General features: G+C 40.9%; 2 protein-coding genes across 7 annotated transcripts in view; both read right to left on the bottom strand.

Moving 5' to 3' along the window:
- TXNDC11 (thioredoxin domain containing 11) overlaps positions 1-25,636 on the bottom strand; it is a 116,037-nt gene that overhangs the window by 13,460 nt on the left and 76,941 nt on the right. For 5 of the 6 annotated variants that reach the window (XM_077141784.1, XM_077141786.1, XM_077141785.1 and 2 more), the window contains 5 exons: positions 15,371-15,483; positions 13,213-13,413; positions 7,414-8,206; positions 2,242-2,384; positions 1,810-1,919 (listed from right to left, as the gene is read on the bottom strand). In XM_077141784.1, the coding sequence (XP_076997899.1) occupies positions 1,810-1,919; positions 2,242-2,384; positions 7,414-8,206; positions 13,213-13,413; positions 15,371-15,483 (1,360 nt within the window). The remainder of the gene's footprint in view (positions 1-1,809; positions 1,920-2,241; positions 2,385-7,413; positions 8,207-13,212; positions 13,414-15,370; positions 15,484-25,636) is intronic. The other variant, XM_077141789.1, reaches the window with a different exon arrangement.
- On the bottom strand, positions 20,751-23,512 carry LOC143667498 (large ribosomal subunit protein uL18m). The gene has a single exon (XM_077141791.1). The coding sequence runs from the start codon at positions 21,705-21,707 to the stop codon at positions 21,165-21,167; it is 543 nt and encodes a 180-aa protein (XP_076997906.1). The 5' UTR covers positions 21,708-23,512; the 3' UTR covers positions 20,751-21,164.

The raw sequence follows: 25,636 nt of genomic DNA, 5'->3' as shown, positions 1-25,636 counted from the left end.
TTTCCCTTCTCTTCTCCTTCTGGGACACCCACAACACATATATTTGTGTGCTTCATATTGTCCTTCAGTTCCCTGATACCCTGTTCAAGTTTTTCCATTCTTTTCCCTATAGTTTCTGTTTCTTTTTGGAATTCAGATGTTCCATCCTCCAAATCACTAATTCTATCTTCTGTCTCTTTAAATCTATCATTGTAGGTATCCATTGTTTTTTTCCATCTTTTCTATTTTATCCTTCACTTCCATAAGTTCTGTGATTTGTTTTTTCAGTTTTTCTATTTCTTCTTTTTGTTTAGCCCATGTCTTCTTCATGTCCTCCCTCAATTTATCGATTTCATTTTTGAAGAGGTTTTCCATTTCTGTTCGTATATTCAGCATTAGTTGCCTCAGCTCCTGTATCTCATTTGAACTATTGGTTTGTTCCTTTGACTGGGCCATATTTTCAATTTTCTGAGCGTGATCCGTTATCTTCTGCTGGCGCCTGGGCATTTAGTCAGATTTCCCTGGGTGCTGAACCCAACAGGTTGAAAGATTTTTCTGTGAAATCTCTGGGTTCTGTTTTTCTTATCCTGCCCTGTAGGTGGCGCTCGTGGCACTCGTTTGTCTGCGGGTCCCACCAGTAAAAGGTGCTGTGGGTCCTTTAACTTTGGAAAACTCTCGCCATGGGGGAGGTTCACCAGCCGAAGCGGCTTGGAAGAGTGCCAGCCGGCCCGGGGATCCGAACGCGTGGAGGGTCGCAGGCCGCCGCAGCCCGGGAGAGCGCCCATCCGAATCTCCTAGCTGGCCCGGGGCGCCAAGCGTGGCGGGAGGGCGCCAGCCGCCGCGGCCCGGGAGATTGCACCGTTCCCAGTCGGACCGGGAAGCCACGCGTTTGGAAGGGACCCCGGTCACCGTTCTACGCTGCCTGGGGATCTCCGATTCAATTCTCCCAGTTGGTCCGGGGGGCCGCGCGTAGGGGGGGAGCGCCAGCCGCCGCGGCTTGAGGGGACCGCCTGTCCAATTCTCCCAGCTGGCCTGGGAAGGAGGAAGGGAGGGACTCCGGCCACTTGCCGCCCCGGCCCGGGGAAACCCGCGCCCCTCGGCGATCTCACCGGAGCGGGTTCTCCCAGCCAGTCAGCCGTTCCAGAATGGGGTACGCTGTCTTCTTGATCTCTGTCGTGGCTCCGGGAGCTGTTCTGTATCGTTTCTACTCCCCTAGTAGCTATTCTGGAAGAGGAACTAAGACCCGTGCATCTTACTAAGCTGCCATCTTCTCCGGAAGTCTCCTAAAATTTTTTTGTTGTTGTTTACTTAGGAGCCCATAGCACCCATGGAATCACAAAACAAGAATACTTGGATATCAACCATTCATTCCCCTTAATTGTATCACTGAGGAGGAAATGAGGCCCAGTGGAGAGAGGTTCCAGGGCTGATTGGCAGCACACCAGGGATGGAGTGCCTCTTGCTGGGCCGGGCCCCGGTGCCAAGCAGCTCCAAGGGCACCCTTTCCATAGCATTCTAAGGAGGTGGCTGCTGGTGGGCTGTCTTGCTTCCCAGGTCAGTGGTCCTTCCACAGAAATGCACTTACTGTCTGATGAATTCAATCAGGGCTAAACACAGTTAATGGCATGGAACGAATGCTTAAAATTCAACAGGAAAACTTTAGTTTCAATGAAGTTCTGCTCATGGATTTAACCTGATGATTAAATTTCAATCAAGTCTTGCTCAAAGTTAACAGATGATGGGCAGATCCTTCACAAACCACATGGCTCAACTGTAAGGAGAGTGACGACAGTCAAACAGCCCAAAGTGCTGCAAAACAGGCTTCCCTACCTCGCCACGGTAAATGTATCTGCTGGCAGGAGACGAGCGAGCTGGATAAAGATGTGATTGAGAGACGGACAAAAGCCACACCACTGTGCATAGTAAAGCAGCAAAACATCCTGTGGGAAACAGAAGATGGGCGTTACTTCCACCAGGGTATGGGCTCCGCATTTCCTTGCTATGCTTAGGACACAGCAGGCATTCAATAAACATTTCTTTTGAAGAGATGACAATTACAACTTTAATCTTTCGCTCTTTGCAATTATGTACATTCTTAAGGACTTTTTGTCATTAAAAATCACCATGCAATTGACTCATATTCTGCAATAAGACTGCAATGTGGTTAATCAAAAACCAACCACTCACTCCAACAACTGCAGCTTTGGATATCATTTTATTAGAGACAAAGGCTTGATTTGTGCCTCTCTCATGACTCCTTACCTGTTTTTGAAGGACTACTTCCCAAAAGGTATCAGTTGTTACTTCAGTGATTAAATGCTGAGAAGGAAACTGGGCAGAGTCACTTCCAATAAGATGTCTTTTCAAGGGACTGTAGAGAATGCTGAAGTTTTGAATAAAAGACTCTAAAAATAAAAAGAAAATGAGATCAATTCTTCTTTTGGTACAAAGAAAGTAGCTGGCCTACTTTAAACTCCACATTTCACCGACTAGAATGGTTTCACAGGCTCACATTCTTAAAACTTCACCTAAAGGCAAAATCCCAAGCCCAGTAAGATACCAGGTTTAGTATTAACTCAGTGGACAGTAATTCAGAAAACGTAATACCACAAAATGTTAGATACCATTTCCACAAACTAGGAATTCTATTCTCTTCTTTTCTAACAGCCCTGGTCCACAAACAGATACAAAGTGAGACTGCATATGAGAATCACCACCATGCCACAATCTTTAAGACATTTCGATGTACAACACTGAGATTTTAAAGCATAACAGCAAATGCAAAAACTGCACAACCTGCTGAAAAGTGGAAGATGCTTGATGCTCATTAATTTGAGGACAAGGAGCTATGTTTTTGTTTGTTTCCTTTATTAAAGTTCTTCGAGTTTCATTTAAAAAATGTTAAGAAAAATAAACTCAATTATATTTAGTGGAAAAATATATAAATAAAACCCACTTATAATCCCCAAACCTAACTTGAACCAACAGTTTTACCCCCTCGACAAACTCCGCCAGGGTCAGATTCCTTTGCCTCTCCTGAAGCCACAGTAATTTGAATTTTACTTCTTTTTCCTCTCTTAACTCCCTCCATTCTGAGGTCCTAATGAACAATGAAATGTTCTGCAGAGGGAAGAGGTTAGTGAAGTATGTCATGTGAATACTAAAGAGATTTCATTATGAGCATCTGAATTTTACTTGGTTGGCTATGTTTTTGAAACATAAGGCCAATAATTATTTTCTAATTTGAATGAAGCCTAAATTCTGAAACTGCTCTAGAGACAGCTGATTTAGAGTCAATTCTCCAAATCAGCGTTACACAGTAAATGTCTTTCTTACAAAGACCACTAGAAATTAGGTCACCAATTACAGGTTAAAGAATAGCTGAGATGAATATTTCAGAGTAGATAGAAAACTAAAAGAAATCTGAAGAAGGTTTCTTTTAGGTTAGCCTTAAATTCAAAGTGAACACATTATGATCTCATTAAATGTTAGAGTATTGCTGAATGAAACTGAGAAAAAATTCAACAAACACTTAAAAAATACAGGCTTATTTCGTTTTAAGAAAACACAATACAACAAAATGTAATTTTAGAAAACATTAATTGGAAGTCATTTGTAATATCAATAGATTATACAGTGATTGGTCACATCATTCCTTTAAACAGAAGCCCTAGTATTTATATACACAACTTGAAATGGAAAACAACATATAAGTTACATCTTTTCACAAATCTGTCTAATGTAAGAAGCAAGCTTCACCTGGATTTAAAAGATAACCGCTAAAAGGACTGCTATTTAGGGATTTTGAGTTTACAATTGCCTTCATACTCTCTAAAACTTGAAAATATAAAGTTTCTTTCCCTACTGAATTCCTCCTTTCTCCAACTGGCAAATGCTGACACAAACCGCAACCCGCCCCCACCGCCCCGCCCCACGTTTCCAACGAGGCTGAATTAACGTGGCTTTTGAATTCTCACTTCCTTGTGTGTGCATCAAAGATGTCAGCAAAGGCCTGGGAACAGGAGAGCATGGGTCTTGTTCACTACTGCTGCTGCCAAGCTCCAAGGACCAGCTCTCAGATGTTGCCATAACAGGGCTTTATCCCCAAAAGCAATTTCTGTTGGCTGCAAGTGACACTTGTTTATTATTACAATCTAGGCTCCCAAGTTTTAAAACAGCAGCAGAACAAATTAGGTCTGGAGGCCTTGATACTCATACATTTATATATTTAAATCTGTGAAACAAAAAAGAGGGGAAAGGATGACTGAGAGGCCCCTCCCCAGACCCCAGCCCTAATCCAGAAGGCAGTGTGATGCTCTGGGGCTCTGTCCCCACTACAGTAGCTTTGAACAGCTAGTGAAAACTAGCAGAAACATCTTTCTCAAAGTTCCAGAAAACAGTTAAAGGATCACAGCAACAGGGTAAATCAAGAAAAGCTATTTGAAATGGTAGGATCTGGTGGTACCTTTGGCTGGTCCCTCTCCAACCCCTCACTGCATTCCCAGTGCAGATCCCTGGTCCCAGTTTCGAGGGGAGGAGAGTAACCCTCATATACGTTCTATGAGCAAGTACAGGCAGCATGTATGCCTGACCCAATCTGTCTGTTGGTGGCGTGAGGGTCTTAGCCTAGAACTTGCCCTGCAAGTAGAAGGCGGCTCACAGAATCCTCCCATAGAATGTTCTAGGAGAGCAGGCAAGTGACTGCAAGAGGCAAGGGATTGCTGGCTACTGCCCCCAGACCGCGAGGAAATGATTTCCTAGGGAAGAGAAAACATAAGTACCCATGTAAACAGGGGAATTTCTAGGGCCAAACACATGTGTCCAAGACAAGATGCATGCACAGAAAGGGCCAGGAAGACACCTAAGTTATAGTCTGGAGCTGTTTTCTAAACTTGTATGGATAAGCCAGAAAGAAAATACTTGCATAGGTCAATCTGCAAAGATTGGGAAAGGTGTTTTCTTTTTTGGGGGGGTAAAGTCCTAGCATTTAAGAAAAACTCTGTCATAACACTAGATGGATGCAAGCCTAAGGAACAGATCAGATGCCTCAGAGTCTAAATTCCAGCAATAACACATTAAAATATCAAAATGTCTGGGTTCTAATAAAAGCTGATGAAAAAATACAAGGAAACAGGAAGGAATGGCTTAGGCAAAGACTTCAAAATAGTTCTAATTATGCTCAGAGATAAAGGAAAGCTTGGACAAGGAATTAAAGGAAATCCGGAATAATGACAGACGAACACAAAGAGAATATCAATAGAAAGAAAGAAAAGGAGTGAAACAGAGCTAAGACCACAGTAAGAGAAATAAAAAATTCCATAGAGGGTTGGTTCAACAGAAGACTGGAGCTGGCAGAACAAAGAATCAGTGACTTGAAGATAAGACAAGTGAAATCATCCAGTCTGAGGAGCAGAAAGAGGAAAGAATGAAGAAAAGTGAACAGCCTGAGGAACTTCTGGGATACCATCAAATGTACCAATATCTGTCTGTATTGTGGGAGTACTAGGAGAGGAAAGGGGCAGAGAGAATATTCAAAGAAATCATGGCTGAACATGTTCCAAATTTAACGAAAGACATGAATATAAACGTCAAGATGTTCAACGAATTCCCAAAAGGACAAATCCAAATAGACTCACAGCATGCCACGTTACAAACTGCCAAAGATAGAGAATTCTGAAAACCACGAGAGAGAAGAAGCAACCTGTCATATATAAGAGGGCCCCAATAAGACTGTCAATTTTCCATCAGAAACCTAGAGGCAGGAAGGGAGTGGGAAGAAATATTTAAAGTGCTGAAAACAAAAAAATGTCACCCAAGAATTATGTATCTGGCAAAACTGTCTTTTTTAAATGAGGGCGGGATTAAGATATTCCCAGATTAATAAAAGATGAGGGACTTTGTCACCACTAGACCAGCCCTATAAGAGATGTTAAAGGGAGTTCTGCAGGTTGATAGGAAAGAACATTAGAAAATTGTCTAAAAACACATGAAGAAATAAAGATCTTCACTAAAGATAATGACATGGTTAAATATAAATACCAGCACAAATGTATTTTTGATTTGTAACTCCACTTTTTACTTCCTACAGAATCTAAAAGGCAAATGCATAAAATGTAATGATGAATCAATGGTTGTGGACTCCAAGTGTATAAACATGTAATCTGTGACAAGAACTACATAAAGGTAGAGGGATATAGGGCTACAGGAACACAGTCTGCGGACACTATTGAAGTGAAGTTGGTATCAAAGCAAATGAGATTGTTACAGATTTAGGATGTTAAATTTAAACCCCACAGTAGCTCCAGAGGAAATGGTGGAGAATATACATACTCCTAGAGACAGGCCACCAGGGGGGTTGGGTGGTAGGGCAATGGGGAGGTAATGCAAAATGAGTGCAGAGCTTCTGTTTGGAGGAAGGGAAAGTTCTAGTAATGAACGGTGGTAAAGGTAGTGCAACACGGTGAATGTGATGATTTCTACTGAAAGTATTCTTGGGAGGGGTTGGAATGGAAGATTCATGTTATATATATGTATCCACATTTACAAAAAAAGGAGAAACTAAAGAGATAGTGACAATTAAATGCAATACATGATCCTGGATGGGATCTAATAATGGAGGAGAAAAGGCTCAGAAGGGCATTATTGGGACATATGAAAAAACTAGAATATAGTCAGTAAGCTTTATATCAATGTTAAATTTCTCGAACTTGATACCTTGAAACTGTAAATTGTTTGAACTTGATAAGGTGATGCAAAAGTGAATATCCTGTTTGTAGGAAATGTACACGGACGTATTAAAATGTATTCAAGGAGTATGATGTGTGTAATCTCCTTGCAAATGTTCAGAAGATGGATGGATGGATGGATAGATGGCGGAGAGGGGGAGGGAAAGGGAAAAGGGGAGGGAGGGTGGGAGGGAATGACACAACAAAGAGAGCAAAATGTTGTAGTTGGTTTGTATATATGTAAAAGTTCTCTGTATGGAGTTTGTATTATTTTTGTAACTGTCCTGGAGGCTTTAAGTTATTTAAAAATAAGTAGCTTTTAGAAAAGGGAAGAAATGCAGTTCTGAAGTTCTTTAGAACAAAGCTGCTGTTGGGACTCACAGTCATCAGTCCCCTGGGATATCACAATGGCTCCACTGAACACAACTTACTCTACCTTAGAAATGTGACAGACACTGCCAATCGAAAAAGTTGGACTCTCACTCTCCCAAGGGCTGAGTGGCAAACTTATCCAAAATCTGCAGTTAGGAAGTTTCTGCTCTATTTGACTAAATTGGCTACTTTTAAAATTATGACCAATTGCAGTCTAAAGAGAAAATGAACCGAAGAGTGGACATTATCCCATGAGCAAGTATAACAGACTCTGAATAAAGGTTACCTATGTCAAGTATACTTATTACGCTTGGGGAAATAAAGCTGTTGACAGTACCTAGGGTGAACTTCATAAGAGCTTGTTTGGGGTCCAAGATATAGTGAGACTCTTCTTTGACATCAACAATTGCAGCAAATTCTTTCACTCGAGTGGAGCTTGGAGCACCCAGCCTCTCTGCATACAACCAAAATAAATTTGAATCCAAAAGGTAGATGTTCAGGGTCTTGTTGGTTCTGCAGCTCAGGCCTGTGAAGTTTGTGCTGTTCATGTCCACCTCAGGAAAGAGATACCTGTTCTCCTCAATGTGAGGAATGGAGCTTCGGGAAGCAACCTTACATTTCTTCTCGAGGGAAGAAAATGCAACGGCTGGGGTTTCAAAGACATTGTGTTCAGAATCAATGAAGCCCATCCGGCCCCTGTTTATAGTCCTGCAACATGCAGTATAGTAGCTGAAAGGACTATAGGAACTTAAAAAATTGCTGCATTCTATGCTGTCTGATGCCACATGATAAAAGGTCTGCTCCTTGAGGTAGAAAGAATCCAGAGCTGCTGCCATCTCGAAAAAGCTGCACTGTGGCATGCTGACAGAACTCAGCTTGATGCCCCCAGCGGTCTGGTTGACACACAGTTCGCACACGTTGTGGGTCCTGGAGATGGAGTGCCACTGGGGCAGAACCACAGTGTTACAGCAGGGAGATGCTGCAATCAGTGGTGGGTCTTGCAGCTGGGCTGGGGCCTCAGGTGCTAGAGGCTGGAACACGGGAGCATCTACCCGCCGCAGGTGCTGAAGGAGGCGCTCCACCACCTGGTCCCCATGACAGTTGTTGTACTCCAAGGCCACCTCGGTGATCTGAAACACAGGGTGGAGTTCATGAGATGCATGGGGCAGACTGAGGGAGAGCTTGGAGCTGTCGGGCCTGCACAGCAGCCTACTCTGATTCACAAGAAGGAAGCTTGGCCAGAAGGACTGCCTCAAGTAAGCTGTAACACCAAATCATATGAGTAAGAAAGATATCAGAACATATCACTCTACTAGCAAATATCAAAGATGATTTGGAGATGGGAAGGGTCTTTCCTTGAAAGGATGAAGTACATAGAGCAGAAGCAGCTTACTCGAGAACTTACATCCAGGTCGTCAAAGAACAAGGAACAGGATTTGAGTCTCTCAACTCCCAGTTGAGTGTATCTTCCTCTATACCTTTAACTCCTCCATACTATGCCTTCTTTTTTCACTTTAACTACAACTGATAGTCTAAAAACGTCCCAAACTCCTAATAAGCAGATCAAAATATTTCATAGCATATGTGTTCCCAAATAAATTCATGTCTTAGGAGGCTGTGGCTCTAAGTGGTTCCAAACCTTACTCATCTACTGTCCCTCCATCCACATCTTCCCCCATCTTTAATGCCCTTTCCAGGGTAATGACAATATAGAGCGAAAAAACTCAGGCGATCCTCAGTTGATCCTTCACGCCACCACAGGCCTCATACCCAGCCAGCTCCAACTTCAGCATCACTTAACAGGCTCCTCCTTCCCACCCCCAGAGCCACTACCACAACTCAGGACATCGACAGTCACAAACCACCACCAATTTCTCTCCCGTCCTTACTGAGCCTCCATATTGCTAGCATTTATTTTTTTTAAAAAAAAAGTCACCCTAAGCACAACACTCCTCAGCCCAACAATGTTTGATAGTCCCCTATTACCTGGAGGACAGTAATGCAATCTGGCCCATTTGTCTTTCCAGACTCATCTCACCTCTGCAGAGCAGGCCAGGCCCTCTCATAAGACCCTGCCTTTACAGGCCTGGGATACTGCCTTCTCCATCTGACAAATGTCTATCCTTCTCTCAAGACCTAACCCCAGAACTGCTGCTTCAGGAAAGCTAAGGCCATTGCCACCACAAAAGAGTCCATTTTTGTATCTTCTCAGTGTCCCCTTATGCCCTTCCCACAGTCTCTTAAATATCTGCCTATAGGCCCCTCTCCCCACCAACCTGAAGGGTCCTCAAGGGAAGGGCTACCACCCGCTGCCCTTGATCTACCACGAGCTCCCTGGGGCCCAGCACAGGCCGGGCACATAATACATGCTTAAGAAACACCTGAAGGACGCGGCGGCTCAGGGTAATACACACATCCCCATTTCTTGGTGGGGTTAACTGCTTACCCTCAAGCCAGCATTAGCAATAATTAGAATGATTAGCAAGATTCTAGCAATAAATTTAGATTTATTCCAAGAATCTTCATTTCCAAACCAAACGTCTTTCACCACTCACCCTTTCCAGATTCAGGAGAAAGAAGAATGAGTCATTTACTCTCTAAAATAGAACAGTTTATTAGCTGTTCTAATTATTAGCCTGGATCAAATGTTGCCAGTTAATTGAAAAGTGTTTGGCCACTTAGGATTTTACTTTCATTAAAGAACATATACATATGTGTGTACACGTATTTTTTACCATTTAATGAGTGTATTTCCAGTTCCAAAAAAAGGCACATACATTTTATAATAAATAATGTTTTTAGAGAATTAATTTGAAACATGCATTTTTACAGAAAAAGAAACTGTGAATAGTCCTTGGCATAAAAAAAGTCACTTTAGCTGATAAGCCAGTGTTTTAAATAGTTCTTTTTTCCCACACAAATACATCTCTGCCTTTTTTGGGTAACGCTAACCAGGCCACAATCGCTGCCCTGGGGCCCCATCTGGGTACTACTTTATATTCAGAGACACACACAGAGTACCATCCCCCCACCCAGCCCTCCAAAAAATAAACTCCGTAAAACTTCAAAGCACAACGTCCTAAAAATGATCTCCTGATCTTTTTATCTTTCAAATTCAAAGTAGCCATTTGATGGTTACTTTTAATTGAAGCAAACATTCTGTATAGAGTAATGCTTTTCAAGAGTGAGGAATTTTAATTTTTCTCCCATGAACTGAACCAAATTTTCAGTTTCATATTCCCTTTACATAACAGGCAATTTTGAAAAAAACAAATCCAGTTATATCACATATTGAGTATCACCAGATGCCATATTTAATTTCATGTGAATAAATAGGACAAGTTTGACAAAAAAAATTCTAGTGATTGTCAATGTAAATGCTTCCTTTCATTTTCATTTTCTTTCATCAGAGAAATTTGTACCTTTGCTTACTAGCTTCATACACTGCGACTGCCTCAAAGAGCCTTTAAAAGCTGAAAACAAATCTCAAAAATTCCTTGCTGACTCAAGTAAGCATTTCTTTTCTTTTTTTAAAAAAATTTATTTATTAATTTAAAAAATTAAGAACAAAAACATTAACATATAATTGCGTTCTACATATATATTCAGTAATTCTCAATATCAGCACATAGTTGCATATTCATCATTTCTTAGAACATTTGCATCAATTCAGAAAAAGAAATAAAAAGACAACAGAAAAAAAAAAGATTATACATATCATACCCCTTACCCCTTGCTTTCATTTATCACTAGCAAAGGTAAGCATTTCTTTTGATAAACAAGTTGCACAATACACAATGGGATATCTTACAACCTCTTCAGAAACCTCTAGAGACTCTGGGGTGTTGGTGGCATGACACTCGCATCAGGATCTGTGCTTTCCTGTGTGCGGGTGTGCGTGGGTGCAGGTGAAGGCGCACACATCTGCAAAAGCAGCTGCCCCATCCTGGACTGGGCCCTGGTGTGCAGCCACCAGACTGCGGGCCATCTCTTGCCGACACCCTACCATAGATCCCACACTACAACTGTTCCAAACTTCCTTGCTGAATATACCTCCCAATTCTATTACCCACGCTCTAAGATAGCTTCTTTTCTCAATAATGTGAGCTTCCTCAACTTTCTGCTGAAAATTAGGCCTAAAGGTGTTAACAGAAATATAAGTCTGCCTTAAACTCTTCTGTGATCAAGGAGCTGGTAAGTTTACAAGTCACCTTGCATCTTAGGCTGTTTGTTCTCTTAAGTTCTCTCAACTCATCAACTTGGCTGCCCCTGAAGGTTCATCTCAAACATCCTCCTCTCAGAGGCTTCCTTAGCTCCTCCCTGCCCCGGCCCTCCAACTCCTGGACCATGCCCTCCCTCCTTTGATTCCTCCGAAATCTCAGGCTAGGGCTGATATTCCTCTGGCCTTGAGTTATAGGCAGGCTCTTGTTCCCCTACTGGATGAGCTTCTGAGACTTATACATTTTTTTCTTCCTGTGGCTCTCAAGCCTAGTGCTCAAAAAATACTTGCTAAACTGACCTGCAATGAAGAGGGAAATGTACTGTACAGAACATTTTACAGTTAAGTAATCGACAATATTGCTAAGATGTCATCTGCTTTTCAGCAATTTCAATCTTACAGTGAGGTTAAAGGTGTCCTATTCACTTCACAGGGACACTGAAAGGAGTCACAGGCAAAACCAGGATAAAAAGAAGGCCCACTTTCTGCTTCAGATAGATGGAGGAGTAGAGAGGATATAGGGGATGCCACCCAGTTAGAAACAAAGGGCTGGAAAGAAAGCAAGTTGCCTAAATCCAAATATGACACCCTGAACAGAAGAGCTGGGCTATTGCCACAAAATACAACCTTGCCTGGAACCCCAACAGGCTCAAACCAGAGAACACAGAATTCTCCAGAAGCAAACTTTAAAAGTTAAACCAAAAATTCACAACCACAGCTACTACCTTAGCAGAAAACCCTACCTTTCTTACAAAGAACTGTAAGGCTCTAATTATTAGATTTAGTTAAGGGCCAATAATTTTGAAGAACTTCTTTGCTCATAAAATATCTGCAGAGCAAAGCTTTTCTAAAGAAATGAAGTTTTATTACTTTGCGTACTTCCTAAACAGAGGAGAAGAAAGAAAACTATTTCACCTCTTTTTATTTCCTTCTTCCTCTAACCCAAGATAGCAGAATGCTCCCCAGTGGGGATGGTAAACTTTAGCCAAAGGCATAATGTGGGGTCTGGCTACACCTTCCCTCTCCCTCTAGGCAGACAGGCTAGTGTGGAGGTAGCTTAAACTGAGGTTGTATCTGGGTAGCCTGGCGAACGGCACACTGATGGAAATTGTTTTTGGCCAGTTATGGCATCCTTGAGGGAAGGAAAAAATAAAACCCTCCATAAACCATATTTAGCAATCCCAGGCTCTCTCTGCTGATTGTTACTGCTCTAAGTGCCTCCAGATGATCCATGTATAAAATAAACTTACACCCAGAGACAGTGCATATACACTAGATGAAGTAGAAAAAGCAGGAGAGAAGTGGCAGACTCCTGACAGCCGTTGTCTCTTAAAACCACTCTATCTGCACAACAGGAAAGGTTTAGAAAATAAGCCATCCCAGTGTCACTGCTGCTACTCCTGACGGCTTGTCCTGAAGATGGCTGGGGCCAGCAATCACACCAACCACCTCCCTCCATCTCTTCCCTCACCCCGCTACTGTAGGACAATGGCATCTCCTAGGCCACAATAAACCCTGCTTGTGTTTCTGTCCATTCCCTCTGTTCTACCCCACCTGCCCAGGACAGGAAGGTTAACACCAGCTGCCGTAGGAAGAGGTACATTTGGGTCATCTCTGGAAAGGCAAAGTTTGTGCCTTTCCTTGTCCCTCTACTCACCCCCAGATCTGTGCAACTGTCAGTAAGTGTGATCAGGGAGGTTGCAGCTGTCCTCTTCTAGGCATGGGTTCTGGGCCCCTTCCTCCTGCCCACTCACAGAAGGAAGGGGTAATGCTGGAGGAATGCAGCTACCTCTGTGGTCAGCCCCTCAGGGGCTAATATAAATCACTCTGAATGTGGCATGAGTGAATTTCAAGGGAATGAGGTTTTCCTACTCCTTTAAAGAGGGAAGAGGTCCCTTTTAACATTATGACTCTTACCTCATTTATTAAAGGATGACTTTCTGCTAAGGGATTAAAAGGTATAAATAAAAAAAGTGCTGGTCCTTTCTTTAGTTCATTATTCAGCAGAAGACTCTTGCCTCCATGAGGCCGCAGCCATTGAAGGAGTGTCTCCCGGTTTTCTAAGGCCCACTTACAGATGTTTTCAGCTGTGTAGTTCATGACTTCCTTCGGAAAGACCTAGGGAGGACAAAAGCACAGAGGATAAAAGAACACTGAGAGAGACAGAACAGGACCAAAGAACATGAACACTGTCCTCAAGAGTCCTGGTCAGCCCCATCAATTTGTTGATGAGGAAAAAAAGGCTTAGAACAGTCACATGACTTGCTCTGGTTGCACAGCTAACACTTACATCCCCTGCTTCTCCAGAGATAGGATTTCATCACAAGTAGTTGAAAAAGTAAAAGTGGTTGTAATAGGTGAGTTTCATATCACGTGATTTTATTTTTTCCCTTTAGATAGACTCATCTATCAACACCTAATTTTCCCTACTGTTAAGAATGACCTCTACCATCCTGCCCAAAGGGGGTTAGTAAACATTGAAGGATATTTATAAAATGACCAATGCACAGCTCAGGGAACAGAAATTATGGGGTCAAGGATCATTCAGTTTTTACTTGGTCCCAAAAAACCTGCCCATTAGGATGGGAATGGATGCTCCTTGAGAAGAGAAGCTTGCATTTGTCTGTTTCACCTGTGCATCTCCAGTGACTAGAGGAGCACCTGGCACAGAACAGGGACTCATGAATCAGTGAACTCACAGGAAACCAGAGATCACACTTCACGTATATGGAAAGAAGGAAAGAGACACTACTGAATTTTTTTACTTGCTTTTCTATAACATCCAAACTATGTCAATGTTGACTATGATATAATCACTGGGTTCCAGTGAAAATTCCTGAAAAGATGTTTTGGAGAGTTCTGCCAAATGAGGTATTTCATACTCCCCCTAAAAGATTTAAACTGCCTTAAAATGTTGATGTACACGGCTTTTACTTTTTAAAAACAGTGGTATTCCGATATTTCATTTGATTAAAAAAGGAATTCTGCTGCTAAAGCAACCAACCTTACAAAAGAATGAATCACAGCTGTAAACCAAATATATTTTGTCTCATTCTCATAGCTCTACTTCACTTCTCCTTCTATTTTAAATTTCCTTAGCACCCTTAACTGTAAACAATTATGACACATGTAGGTTGTATCATACTGAAAAAGTAGAATGTAAGAAAATGATGGTTAGCAAAAAAGCAGATGAAGTCAAAAGAAGCTTAGAGGCAAAAAGAGAATAGGTGGGTGGCAGAGAAGCAATTACACAGCAATGATTCTGTGGGACTGGGGGAGCTACAAAAAACATATTCAAACACTTAATAAAGGTACACCATGCTCAGTGAAGGGGATCCTAGGTTTAAACAAGCTGGGCAATGCTAATGGACAGAGATACAGATCTTCACATAACTTGTAAGTCACTGACCCTGTCAATGAAATTAGAGAGACAGAAAATCCTTAAGAAAAGTAAACTCTCAGTGATGTGACAGAGGAAGTAGCAATGAGCAGGGAGTAGAAGCACACTAAGCAGGATACAGGTCAAAGCTCAGAAAGAGCAGAAGTGAGCTCTGTTCCACTGAAAAGCAAATGAAATCATGGAACAAAGGCGACAATGGAAAACAGGCTTTCTGGAGTGAGAAGCCATTAACTTCTCATGGTGCATCCATAAGAACTTCAAAAATCCATTACCTCATCTAGGGAGAAAAGCATGTTACATTTCTACTTAAAATGGAACAAATGAACAAAGAACATAGTCCAGTGGAAGCTTAACCCCTAAGAACACGGGCACAGAGTAACAACTTTCCAACAAAATGATTCTGCAATTTCACCCAAGAAGGAAAATTAACAAGTCTGCACCAAAATTTAAGAATATAAACAGATACATTCTGTATGTTAAATAGAATGCACACTGTCTCAACCCAGGGGCACAGGATCCGGAGTGGGGATGTAGGAACTCTCAATTTGCATATAAAATTATGTGTGTTTTCCTAGGGAGAGTATCCATGGCTTCTATCTAATTCTCAAAGGAGTCTGCGACCTAAACAAGATTAAGAACCACTGCACTAATATAAACAGATTTCAAAATACTTACAAGTGATGTGTTGAAATGTCTATGTAAATATACACTTCCAGAATGTACTAAGGATACCAGTTTCGCAAGATGTTTATTTGTGATAACCCCAAATCGTACTGTTCCTAGGTAATCTGAAACAAAAAAATTGTCCTTTATTAAAGAAAAGGCCTATGCCTGAAAAAAACCCCACAAAACCCCATGATCAAATCTTGATGCACAAATCCCCCAGGAGCAAAGCTCTTTTTGGCCCAGGCAGCAAACAAGAAGGCACTTAAGAGCCCCTCTTCCAGAAGCAGACTCTGTCCTTCCCCCACCATGTCTCCTGCTGAGAGCCACAGCTCTGACAGTTGCTGGGTTTGTCCGTGATGGTCTAACCTCATCTTCTGTCACCCTCCCCTTACCGCCTGCTACCCTGTGGCCTAGGCACATGCCTTTCTCTCTTGTCTGGCTTCCCAGGGCCAGTTTCACATTCAGATCTCAGCTCCAACCCAACCTTCTCTGAGACTTCTCTGACCACACCACCTAAAGCCAAATACTCCAGGGAAGAAGTACACATGGAAATCACAGCCCCCTCCTCATGCAAGCACTCTCTTCACCATTCCCCTATTTTTTTTTAAATAGGACTTATCAACATCTACCTAATTTATTTATTTATTTCAATTTTCTTTGGTCCAGCTTCCCCTTCAGAACTTAAGTTCTGTGAAACTAGGGACCAAGTTTATTGCTGTTTCCCCAGCACACAGAGCAGTACCTGCACCAAAGAAGATCAAGAAATATCTGCTTAATGAACAAATCTAGCATTTATAAAGAACACCTACAAATCAGTAAGAAAAAGAAAACAGTTAAAAAATGGGCACAAAAGAAAAAGAAATATAAATGACTAGGAATTACATGAAAATACGCTCATTTTTTTTCCTGAGGAAAACAAACTAAAATGAAATACTACTTTTTACTTTCAAATTGTCCAAAATTTAAGACATAGGAAATATCAAGTATTGATGATCAGCAGAGAAATGAGCACTCTCATACATTGCTGATGGTAAGGTAAAATGACACAGGCACCTGGGAAAGTAATTTGACGTATTAATCACAATAAAAGATGGACATAGCCTGTGACCCAGTAATTCTAAGAGATGCCACATAGATGTTAAAAATGAGGTAGGACTATCTATACAAACACAGATCTTCAAGACATGCATGAGTGAAAAAACAAGCTGAAGAACGATAATAATGCATCTTTTATGTAAAAAAAAAAACTTATAAAACAATAATATTGTTTTTCTATAGGCACACATGTTTAGAAATGGACAAAAACAATCTGAAAGGCTAATAAAAGCGGTATTATCCACTTTTACTGTTGGAGGTGGAGATGATAGGGGACTTTATCCTTATCTGTAAAGTTTTCAATTTTTCAAGGAGTATAAAATAATGTAATGTTTGTATGATTAAAAGTGGATTAAAATATTTAACGTCAAAGGTAGGGGAATAAGATAGTATAGAAAAAAGTACATGCTTTCCTATCTTCTTTCTGCTTTTTTAACAGATATTAAATAAAATGTCAATTAAATTTTGACTATTACCATATATCCAAGTACCTAATAAAGAAAAATGCTATACTATTAATATTTTAGGGCTTAATCTCATAAACTTTGCCTTCTAGCAGTGAAGTCCTCATGAACCCCTTGATATGAAGCACTGAGAAAGATACATCATTTCTGTGGGATTCTTGACAAAGATTCATTACCACATTCCAATCACAAGAAAACAACAAACTCAAAATGAACAATTTTCTACAAAATACCTGACCAGTATTCTTCAAAAATGACACAGTAAGACTGAGGAATCGTTTTGGAGGAGACTAAGAGAAAGAAAACTAAATGCAATGTTAGATCCCAAAACTGAAAGCAGACGTTATTGAAAAACTGGCAAAATTCAAAAAAGTTTTTGAGTTAACAGTATTGTACCAACATTAATTTCTTAGCTTTGACAAATGTACCATAACAAATGGTTATGTAATATGATTATGTAAGATGCTAACATCAGGGGAAGCTGGGAGAAGGGTATGCACAAACTCTGTGCCCTATTTTGTAAGTTTTCTCTAAGTATAAAATTAGTTCAAAGTAAAGTTTTCCAAAATGGCAGAGCAGGGAGTAAGACTCTGAGTATCAGGGTAAGTAAGGGGTTCCATTAACTATCTGGAGAGAGCCTAGACTTCTCTCCAGAGCACCAAACTCTGAGGCACACTGGCCTGCAGATGCCTACACTTGGGTGTCTAATGGGTATCTCAAATACAAGTCCATGTCCCTTGTCAGTCTTCTCCACTTGGTCTAACCACACTGCAATGCTTCCACTCAGATGGCACATCCTTGAGTCTTCCCTTCCCTTCATCCCTTACAGTCACTCATCAGCAAGTCCAGAATGCCAAAGATCCACAACACACTGTAAATTTCTTTGTCACCTTTCATTGCTACCACCCTGGAAGCCTGGTTCAAGACCTCCTTATCTCTTTCCTGGAAGACTGCAATGACTGCCTAATCTCTCTGCTTCCACTTTTGCTCCCTATAGCTGATTTTCCACTCAGCAGCCACAGTGATCTATAAAAAAATCAACTGGATCATATCATTCTTTGGCTAACAATCCTCCAGCCCAGGGTTTCAACTGTTTCTCCTGGCTGGGGCACAAACATGTCTCTTCTGCCTGCAGGTAATCCGGCCTGTGCCACTGTCACTCTGTCATTTGCATGGGCCTCATGGTTAGAAAAGCCTTATGCCGTTTTCCTTGCTAATAAGTCACTGGCATGTTATGTGTAAACAGGCAAAGTCTGCCAAAGATAAATTATGTGAATTGTTTTTTCTTCTCTTTGCCCTTTGTCCTTGCTTCTGTGATTTTTTTTTTGTCATGTGAAGATTTCATTTACTGAAATCCCCTTCAAATGGTTTTAGTATATAATATCCTATATATTACATATTACTTTATATACTAGATACAATTAATATTACATAAATCAGTGGATGTTATTCTGTTTTTTATCACTTAATTGTGTATTCTTCACCATGATCATCACTCCAGAAAAAGAAATAAAAAGAACTCATACATTCCATACACCTTATACCACCCATCTCATTGACCCACAGTATTTCAATCTGTCCAGTTTTTATACTTTATCTTCCCCTACTATTTATTTATTTTTTTATCCTTAATTTTTTTCTTACTCATCTGCCCATACCCTGGATAAAAGAAGCATCAGACACAAGGTTTTCACAATCACACAGTCACACTGTAAAAGCTCTATAGTTATACAGTCTTATTCTATAAGAATCAAGGCTACTGGAACACAGTTCAACAGTTTCAGGTACTTCCCTCTAGCCACTCCAATACACCATAAACTAAAAAGGGATATCTATATAATACTTAAGAATAACCTCCAGGATAACCTCCTGACTCAGAAATCTCTTAGCCACTTTATTTTGTGAGACTTTATTATGTCTCATTTCTCTATTTCCCCTTTTGGTCAAGAAGGCTTTCTCGTTCGATGATGCTGAGTCCTGGCTCATCTCCGGGAGTCAAGTCCCACATTGCCAGGGGGATTTATACCCCTGGGAGTCATGTCCCAGACAGTGAGTTCACTTGCCAAGTCGGCTTAGAGAGAGATCACATCTGAGCAACAAAGAGGCTATCTGGGGGTGACTCTTAGGCATAATTATCAGTAGGCTTAGCCTATCCTTTGCAGGAATAGCTTCAATTACGAAGTATAACTATAGGATGACAGAGTCTAAATTGGATATGGCTCTCCTGGTTTGGATTGTATTGTGTCAACCCAGGTAATTAGGAAGAACATTTTCCAGAATTCAGTTCCTGTATGTTCCAGTACCCTAACTTGCATAAAATTTAGAGAGAAGTGAAAAATCTGCTACTGAGGCTTTGGAGCTTGTTCTAGTTTGCTAGCTGCCGGAATGCAACACACCAGAGATGGATTGGCTTTTAATAAAAGGGGATTTATTTTGTTGGTTCTTCAGAGGAAAGGCAGCTAACTTTCCACTGAAGTTCTTTCTTACGTGGAAGGCACAGGGTGGTCTCTGCTCGTCTTCTCTCCAGGCCCCTGGGTTCCAGCAACTTTCCCTGGAGTAACTTCTTTCTGCATCTCCAAAGGCCTGGGCTGAGCTGCTAGTGCTGAGATGAGGAATGCTGAGCTGCTTAGGCTGTGCTACATTGCGTTCTCTCATTTAAGCACCAGCCAATTAAGTCAAATGTCACTCATTGCAGCAGACACGCCTCCTAGCTGACTGCAGATGTAATTGGCAACAGATGAGGTTCACGTACTGTTGGCTTATGTCCGCAGCAACAAGACTAGGTATGCTCACCTGGCCAAGTTGACAACTGAATCCAACTAACACAGAGCTCCATACAGGGAGAGAAGACAGATGCATAGGAATATTATGGATACCAGCTTCCACTCAATCCTGATTCTTGACCCTGCCCATCAAAAACTTTCTCAAAACAGGAACAACTGCATGACTTCCATTTTCTCAGAGGTGGAGTCTTCTACAGGCATCTCCACATGCTCCACATCAGTGACAGATTCAAAGTTTACATTTTCCTGCATGCCGTACTGGATTAATTAGGCCACCAATCCAAACTGTCCTGATTGGGAATAGTCTCTAAATTTATGACACCCCTCTTAGATTGCATTTCCATGAGTTCTCATTTGTAGAGTTAATGTTAATAAACAGATGATGTTCTGCTAATACTGTTAGTGGTTATGTGTTCTTAATTTAATTGTGACAGCCACAGTGGTGCAACGGGAAAAGAAACTGGATGAGAATTCATTCTTTAATGGACTGTGTGATGACTGCTCTGATCTAATCTTTTCATCTGAGAATAAGACTTTTCTCCTGCAGGGAGATTGTATATGGTTCCTGCTATGCAATAGAACACAGTACCTAAGTGTTTGTTCAATTATTGTTTGATCATGTATGATTTAAAACAATGTTCAAATGTCCATTTGTTTTGGTAAAACAAAAGCTCCACAGATATTTATGAGAAATATTCTACATAAAATAACAAAAGCGGTAATCTCCACCTGATCTCGCCTGTCTTCTGTTCTGGCATCACCCCTTACTACTCTTCTCAGACTTCTTACGCCTCTGACACACCAGGCCTCTTGCTATTCGCGGCACACCCAGCTTACTCCTATCACCTACCAGGCTAGTCTCTCTGCCTAAAACCTCCTTAACTTGCTCCTTCTCATTGTTCAGGTCTCTATTCAGAGGATTCCTCCCCATGAAGGACTTCCCTGACCCCCATCCCTTCTAAAACAGAGTCTGTCTCTGTACCTCCACCCCCCACCTCTCTACCCCCTTGTCTTGCTTTGTTATTCTTTTTTTTTTTTTTTTTCAAGTTCATAATAGGCCTTTATTTTAAGTTTATAAACAACTGTCAATGTGTCTGTCAAAAGCTAATTATGATTGGTGACTACTTAGCTGAAATATATTTCTCAGGTCCAAGAGAAGAGCCCTTGATTAAAACAAAAATAACACAAAGGGGGAGGGGCACACAAACGTTACTACAAACAATATCCCACTGTTACGGTATAGACGTAAAACGTGCAAGCTGATGGTTCTTCCAGTTGCTCTCTCTCTCTCTCTTTTTTTCCTTTTTGCATGAGCAGGCACAGGAATCCAATCCAGGTCTTGGGCATGGCAGGTGAGAACTCTGCCTCCTGAGCCACCGTTACCCGCCCTGAGTTGCTCTCTTTTGATGAATGTAATGGCTGGAAATTTTATACAAGTTCAAAACAATTAATATTTCTATTTTATTCATAGATTCGCCGAGGTTCCTGTAGTACCACACCACCTTCTGTCAGAGCACTTTGTAGTCGTTTCATCGAGTCTGAGGATGCCTCCCAAGGAGTTGGCTGGTAGACCATGAAGTTGATGCCTGCCTCTAAGCATCTCTCTGCCAGCACTCTCCCTATATTCTCACAAGCCACAACATTTCTGGTCCTATAAAGATGCTTTTTAATAGCCCATTCACGAGTGGAAGCTGAAACCACAACCTGGCCATTTCGATGTTCAACAAATGCTTCAATATGATGTTGAGTCCGTATAACTCGTAACCTGTGCCAGAACTCACGGGAGGGCCACACCGTCCGCCAACCCCGCTCCTTCCTGGCTACAGCTAAGAGTTCCAGATTCCGGGGATTTCGGTTGGTAAATTCTGGGGCAACAGCTTCATTTTCCAGAGGGTCCACTTCAGGCGTCACCGCTGGTTTGGGACCAGTTGAGAGGGCTGCAAACCCAAACTCTGGATTTCTGCAAACCGACAATAACTCCCAGGGCCGCGAACGAAGCGCCATAACCAGGAGACCACAGGCAAAGCCTCGATAAAGTCTGGCCTCCTCTTCCTCAAGGGTGTTTCACAGTCTCCACGGGCGCAGCCATATTAACTTAGGGACAACGCCACTTGCTTTGTTATTCTTAGCATTCAGTCCCATGTGCAATTATATTACCTGTTTATTTATTGAATGCCTGCCGCCCTTCCCAGAATATAAATTCCACAAGGGCTGGGATACTATTTTCTTCCAGGATCCGAATAAAATTTTGCCACCAAAGGTATTTAATAAAATGTGCTGGGTGAATGAAGAGAGAAAAAAAAAATGTGTAGAGTTTTAGTGTCTGAAACTATTATTGAGCATTTATAGTATGACAAATATTATTTAGAACTCCTGAGAAAAGCTGTAATGCAGGTGAGAAAACTTGGCTCTGACAGGTCAGACAATCTGTAAGTCTTAAAACCAGGATTTGAACCTCAGCCTCTTGATTTCAAGTTCAAGGCAGTTTCCATTATTCTGCATTTCAGCACAAGGACACAATACAGGCAAAGGACACAACACAGGCATAAGGTCAAGCCAAGAAACCGATATGATCCACGTGTAAGAACACAAGAACCTTGACTGAGGAGGGAAGTAGTAGCAGATTCAAATCCTAAAGCTGTCAGAGGAATAATCTGGATTTGAGAGAGGGTATGAACTGGTAGAGTCAAAAGACACCACACTCTCAGAGGAGAGAACAATCTTGGTGGGTAGCCATAGTTAAAAAGAGAAGGAAAAGCAGTCAGTGAGGAAATATGTTTGATATTCTGCTTAAGTCAGCAACATGATTTATTAAAGCAGAGAACAAAGTAGTGTCAGGCTGTACCAAAAGCTGAAAAGGGCCATTCAAAGAACTACTTTACTGCTCGAATAAGAATGGACAACTTGCTTGCACAGAGCTGATTCTAACATGCTCACACACATTACAATTTCAAAACTATTTTTCACACATAGAGAAATTCCCCCCAAATCACACATCTACTTAAATTTCTGCATATGGTGGAAATCCTGCTGGAAGAAACAGCTTAAATTTGCATCCTCATGTGAATGAAGTTACTTGGATTAGCAGAGGAAGTTAATAGTGTAAGAATGATGCATGAAGAGAGCACTTCTCATCTCCATACCCAGAGCATTCTCTGTTAAGCAGCATTCCAGAGTTTTTAATAATAGGGGTCTTTGTAATTTACAAAATAAACTTTCTGGTCCTATAAATAATGAAGCTTCAATATTTTTGTTAAGCACTTTGAGTCTGTTGAATAATTAAAAATAAATTCAGAATAATGTCCCCCCCACTAAAAAAAAATAAAATAAAAAGGTCCAACAAGAGCATGATCCTATTCAATTAATCAATAAAATTGTCTCAGTAGACTGTTAGCCTGGTAATTAGCCAGTTTAAAATATTTATATACCATCCTGTGACAGCGTGGTCAGAAAGATCACCATAAGATGAAACAAGATCTTGAAAGAACATTTGGGTGAAGGTTTTTGGTCAAAGTTCTTCTTTATGTAGTATTGATATGTATTACTGTATTTTTATTAACTTAAATATTATTAACCTATTTACAGAAAAACAAGGCAGTGTTTAGTAGAAATAGCCACAGACTGGGAGTCAGAGTAGCTGGTTTCTGGTGGCAGCAGTATCTACCAGATGTGCACCCTGAGAAAAGGCCTTAACTACTAACTATCCTCATTCACATAATTAGGGAATGGAGTTCTGGAGTTCTAACTTTTTTACTCTATCTTAGTAAAGTTGTATGGCACAATCAGACTCAAGGGTTTGTACTTGTAACATCACTGCAAAATAGATATGAATATCAAGAATCCCAATTCCTTTTGGATATCTGAGGTAGTGATTTATGTGATGATTAAAATACCTACAAGAGGCTAGTTTTCTTATGAAATCACTTGTGAAATTAAAACACATTTGGAGTTAAACCAGGCTAGAAGAACAAGATGAAGAAAAGCCAGAGAATTTAGGTTCTAAAGAAGAGTGTTTGCATTACCTTTGTGTAATGCAAAGAAGAATCTTGACAAAACTGAATTGTGGTTACATAAGATGTTAGCATTTGGGGAATCTTGGTTAAAGGGTCTATGGAAACTCTTAATATTTTTACAATGCTTTAAAAAACCCAGCTTCATTGTGGGTTTTTTGTAGATGCCCTTTAACAGGTTTAAGAATTTCCTTTCTATTCCTCATTCATTGGGTGTCTCTATCTTGACACAGTATTGAGTTTTGTCAAATGCTATTTTTGCATCCATTGAGAAGATCATTTTCTGTCCTTATTCTACTGATGTGGTTTTTCCATTGCTTTCTGTTTGTTAAACCAACCCTGTATTCCTGGAATAAATTCAACATGGTCATTGTATATAATCCTTTTAATATTTTATTGGATTCAATTTGCTAGTACTTTATTGAGGATTTTTGCATCTGTATTTGCAAAAGATATTGGTCTGTTTCTTGTGAAACTTTTGTCTGGTTTTATCTGGGTAATACTGGCTATCTAGAATGAGTTGGTAAGTAGTGCTCATTCTTTTTTTTTTTTTTGAAGAGCTTGTGAAGAACTGGTATTAATTCTTCTTTAAATGGTGGAATTTACCAATGAAGACACCTAGCTCTGGGACTTTCTTCATGGGAAGTTTTTTGTTTTTTGTTTTTTTTTGCATGGACAGAAACCAGGAATCAAATATGGGTCTCTGGCACAGCAGGCAAGAATTCTGCCACTGAGCCACCATTGCACCATCCACATGGGAAGTTTTTGATTACATATTCAACTTGCTATCTATTCAGATTTCCTATTTCTTCTTGAGTCAATTTCAGTAGCTAGTGTCTTTCTAGGAATCTGTCCATTTCATTTAACTTACGTAATTTGTTGGCATACAGTCATTCATGGTATTCCTTTATAATTCTTTTTATTTTTGAAAGGTTGGTAGTAATGCCCCTCTTTCATTCCAGATATTAGCTGAGTCATCTCTCTTTTCATCTTGGTCAGTCTAGTTAAATAAACTTTTTTTTTAAGTCTAAAGTAATTTCAAGATGGGAAATTAGAAACAAAGAACTATGAGATATGCACAGAATAAGTAGTTAAAAAAAAACACTATGCAAGCCCTGGGCACCATAGCTGGATGGGACTAATATAGGAGGATATGTAGTTCTGATGGTCTGTCCAATTTTTGCTATCTTTCATTTTCAAAAGTATTGCAATTTGGACAAAAATTGTATGGCCACACTACAAGTGTATAAATAAGCATTGAATTTGGAAAACAAGAATGAGCCATAAAGTTAGAGACTAAAGTACCCAATACAAGACCTAACTGGCTTATCAAAATTAGTGTTATAGAGATTGATTGGCTAAGCCAACCCCAGGTACTGAAATTAGTAAAAGATAGAAGAAGTAAACACTTGAGAAAGGCAATCTGCCATGGCCCTGAGAGCCCCTGCATTGAGTGTGCCGCACTGTAAGGGCTTACTGTTCCCTGGTACTGAGCAGTTTCTACTGGTCACATAGGCAGCTAAGTGGGTGAGGGCAGCCCCAGAATGCCTACTGTGTGACTGCTCACTCCCCAGAGGGAGATGAAGACTGGCTGGTCTACTTGCCGCAAAAGGTGCTGAGCCCTTGGCCCTGGGCCCCTCAGCAATGGGGCAATCTACTGCACACGGCCACCACCTGGCCCCATCACAGCGTATTCCCCACTGGGACATGGAAGGAGGGGAACCAACACTACCGTGCTGATGTTCATGCTATTTGCTGTGTGCTCTGAGTAATAATCTGTCTTGTTCCGATCAAATTAAATATTGGCAACTTTCAGCATTTATACTGGTTTACTCCTTGCCATCTTTTATGAGGCTAGGGTCCTTTCCTGCTTCCTACTCACCCTTAAGTATACCTTCAGTTGCTACCATTTACCTCATGGCA

The sequence above is a fragment of the Tamandua tetradactyla genome, chromosome 23 (genome assembly GCF_023851605.1).
Source record: "Tamandua tetradactyla isolate mTamTet1 chromosome 23, mTamTet1.pri, whole genome shotgun sequence".
Classification (NCBI taxonomy): domain Eukaryota; kingdom Metazoa; phylum Chordata; class Mammalia; order Pilosa; family Myrmecophagidae; genus Tamandua; species Tamandua tetradactyla.
The sequence above is the reverse complement of the archived record's forward strand: the minus strand, read 5'-3'. Positions and strand labels throughout refer to the sequence as shown.

What these genes read in the sequence shown, in the direction of transcription:
- LOC143667498 (XM_077141791.1), bottom strand. Translation starts at nt 21,707, where the DNA reads ATGGCGCTTCGTTCGCGGCCCTGGGAGTTATTGTCGGTTTGCAGAAAT.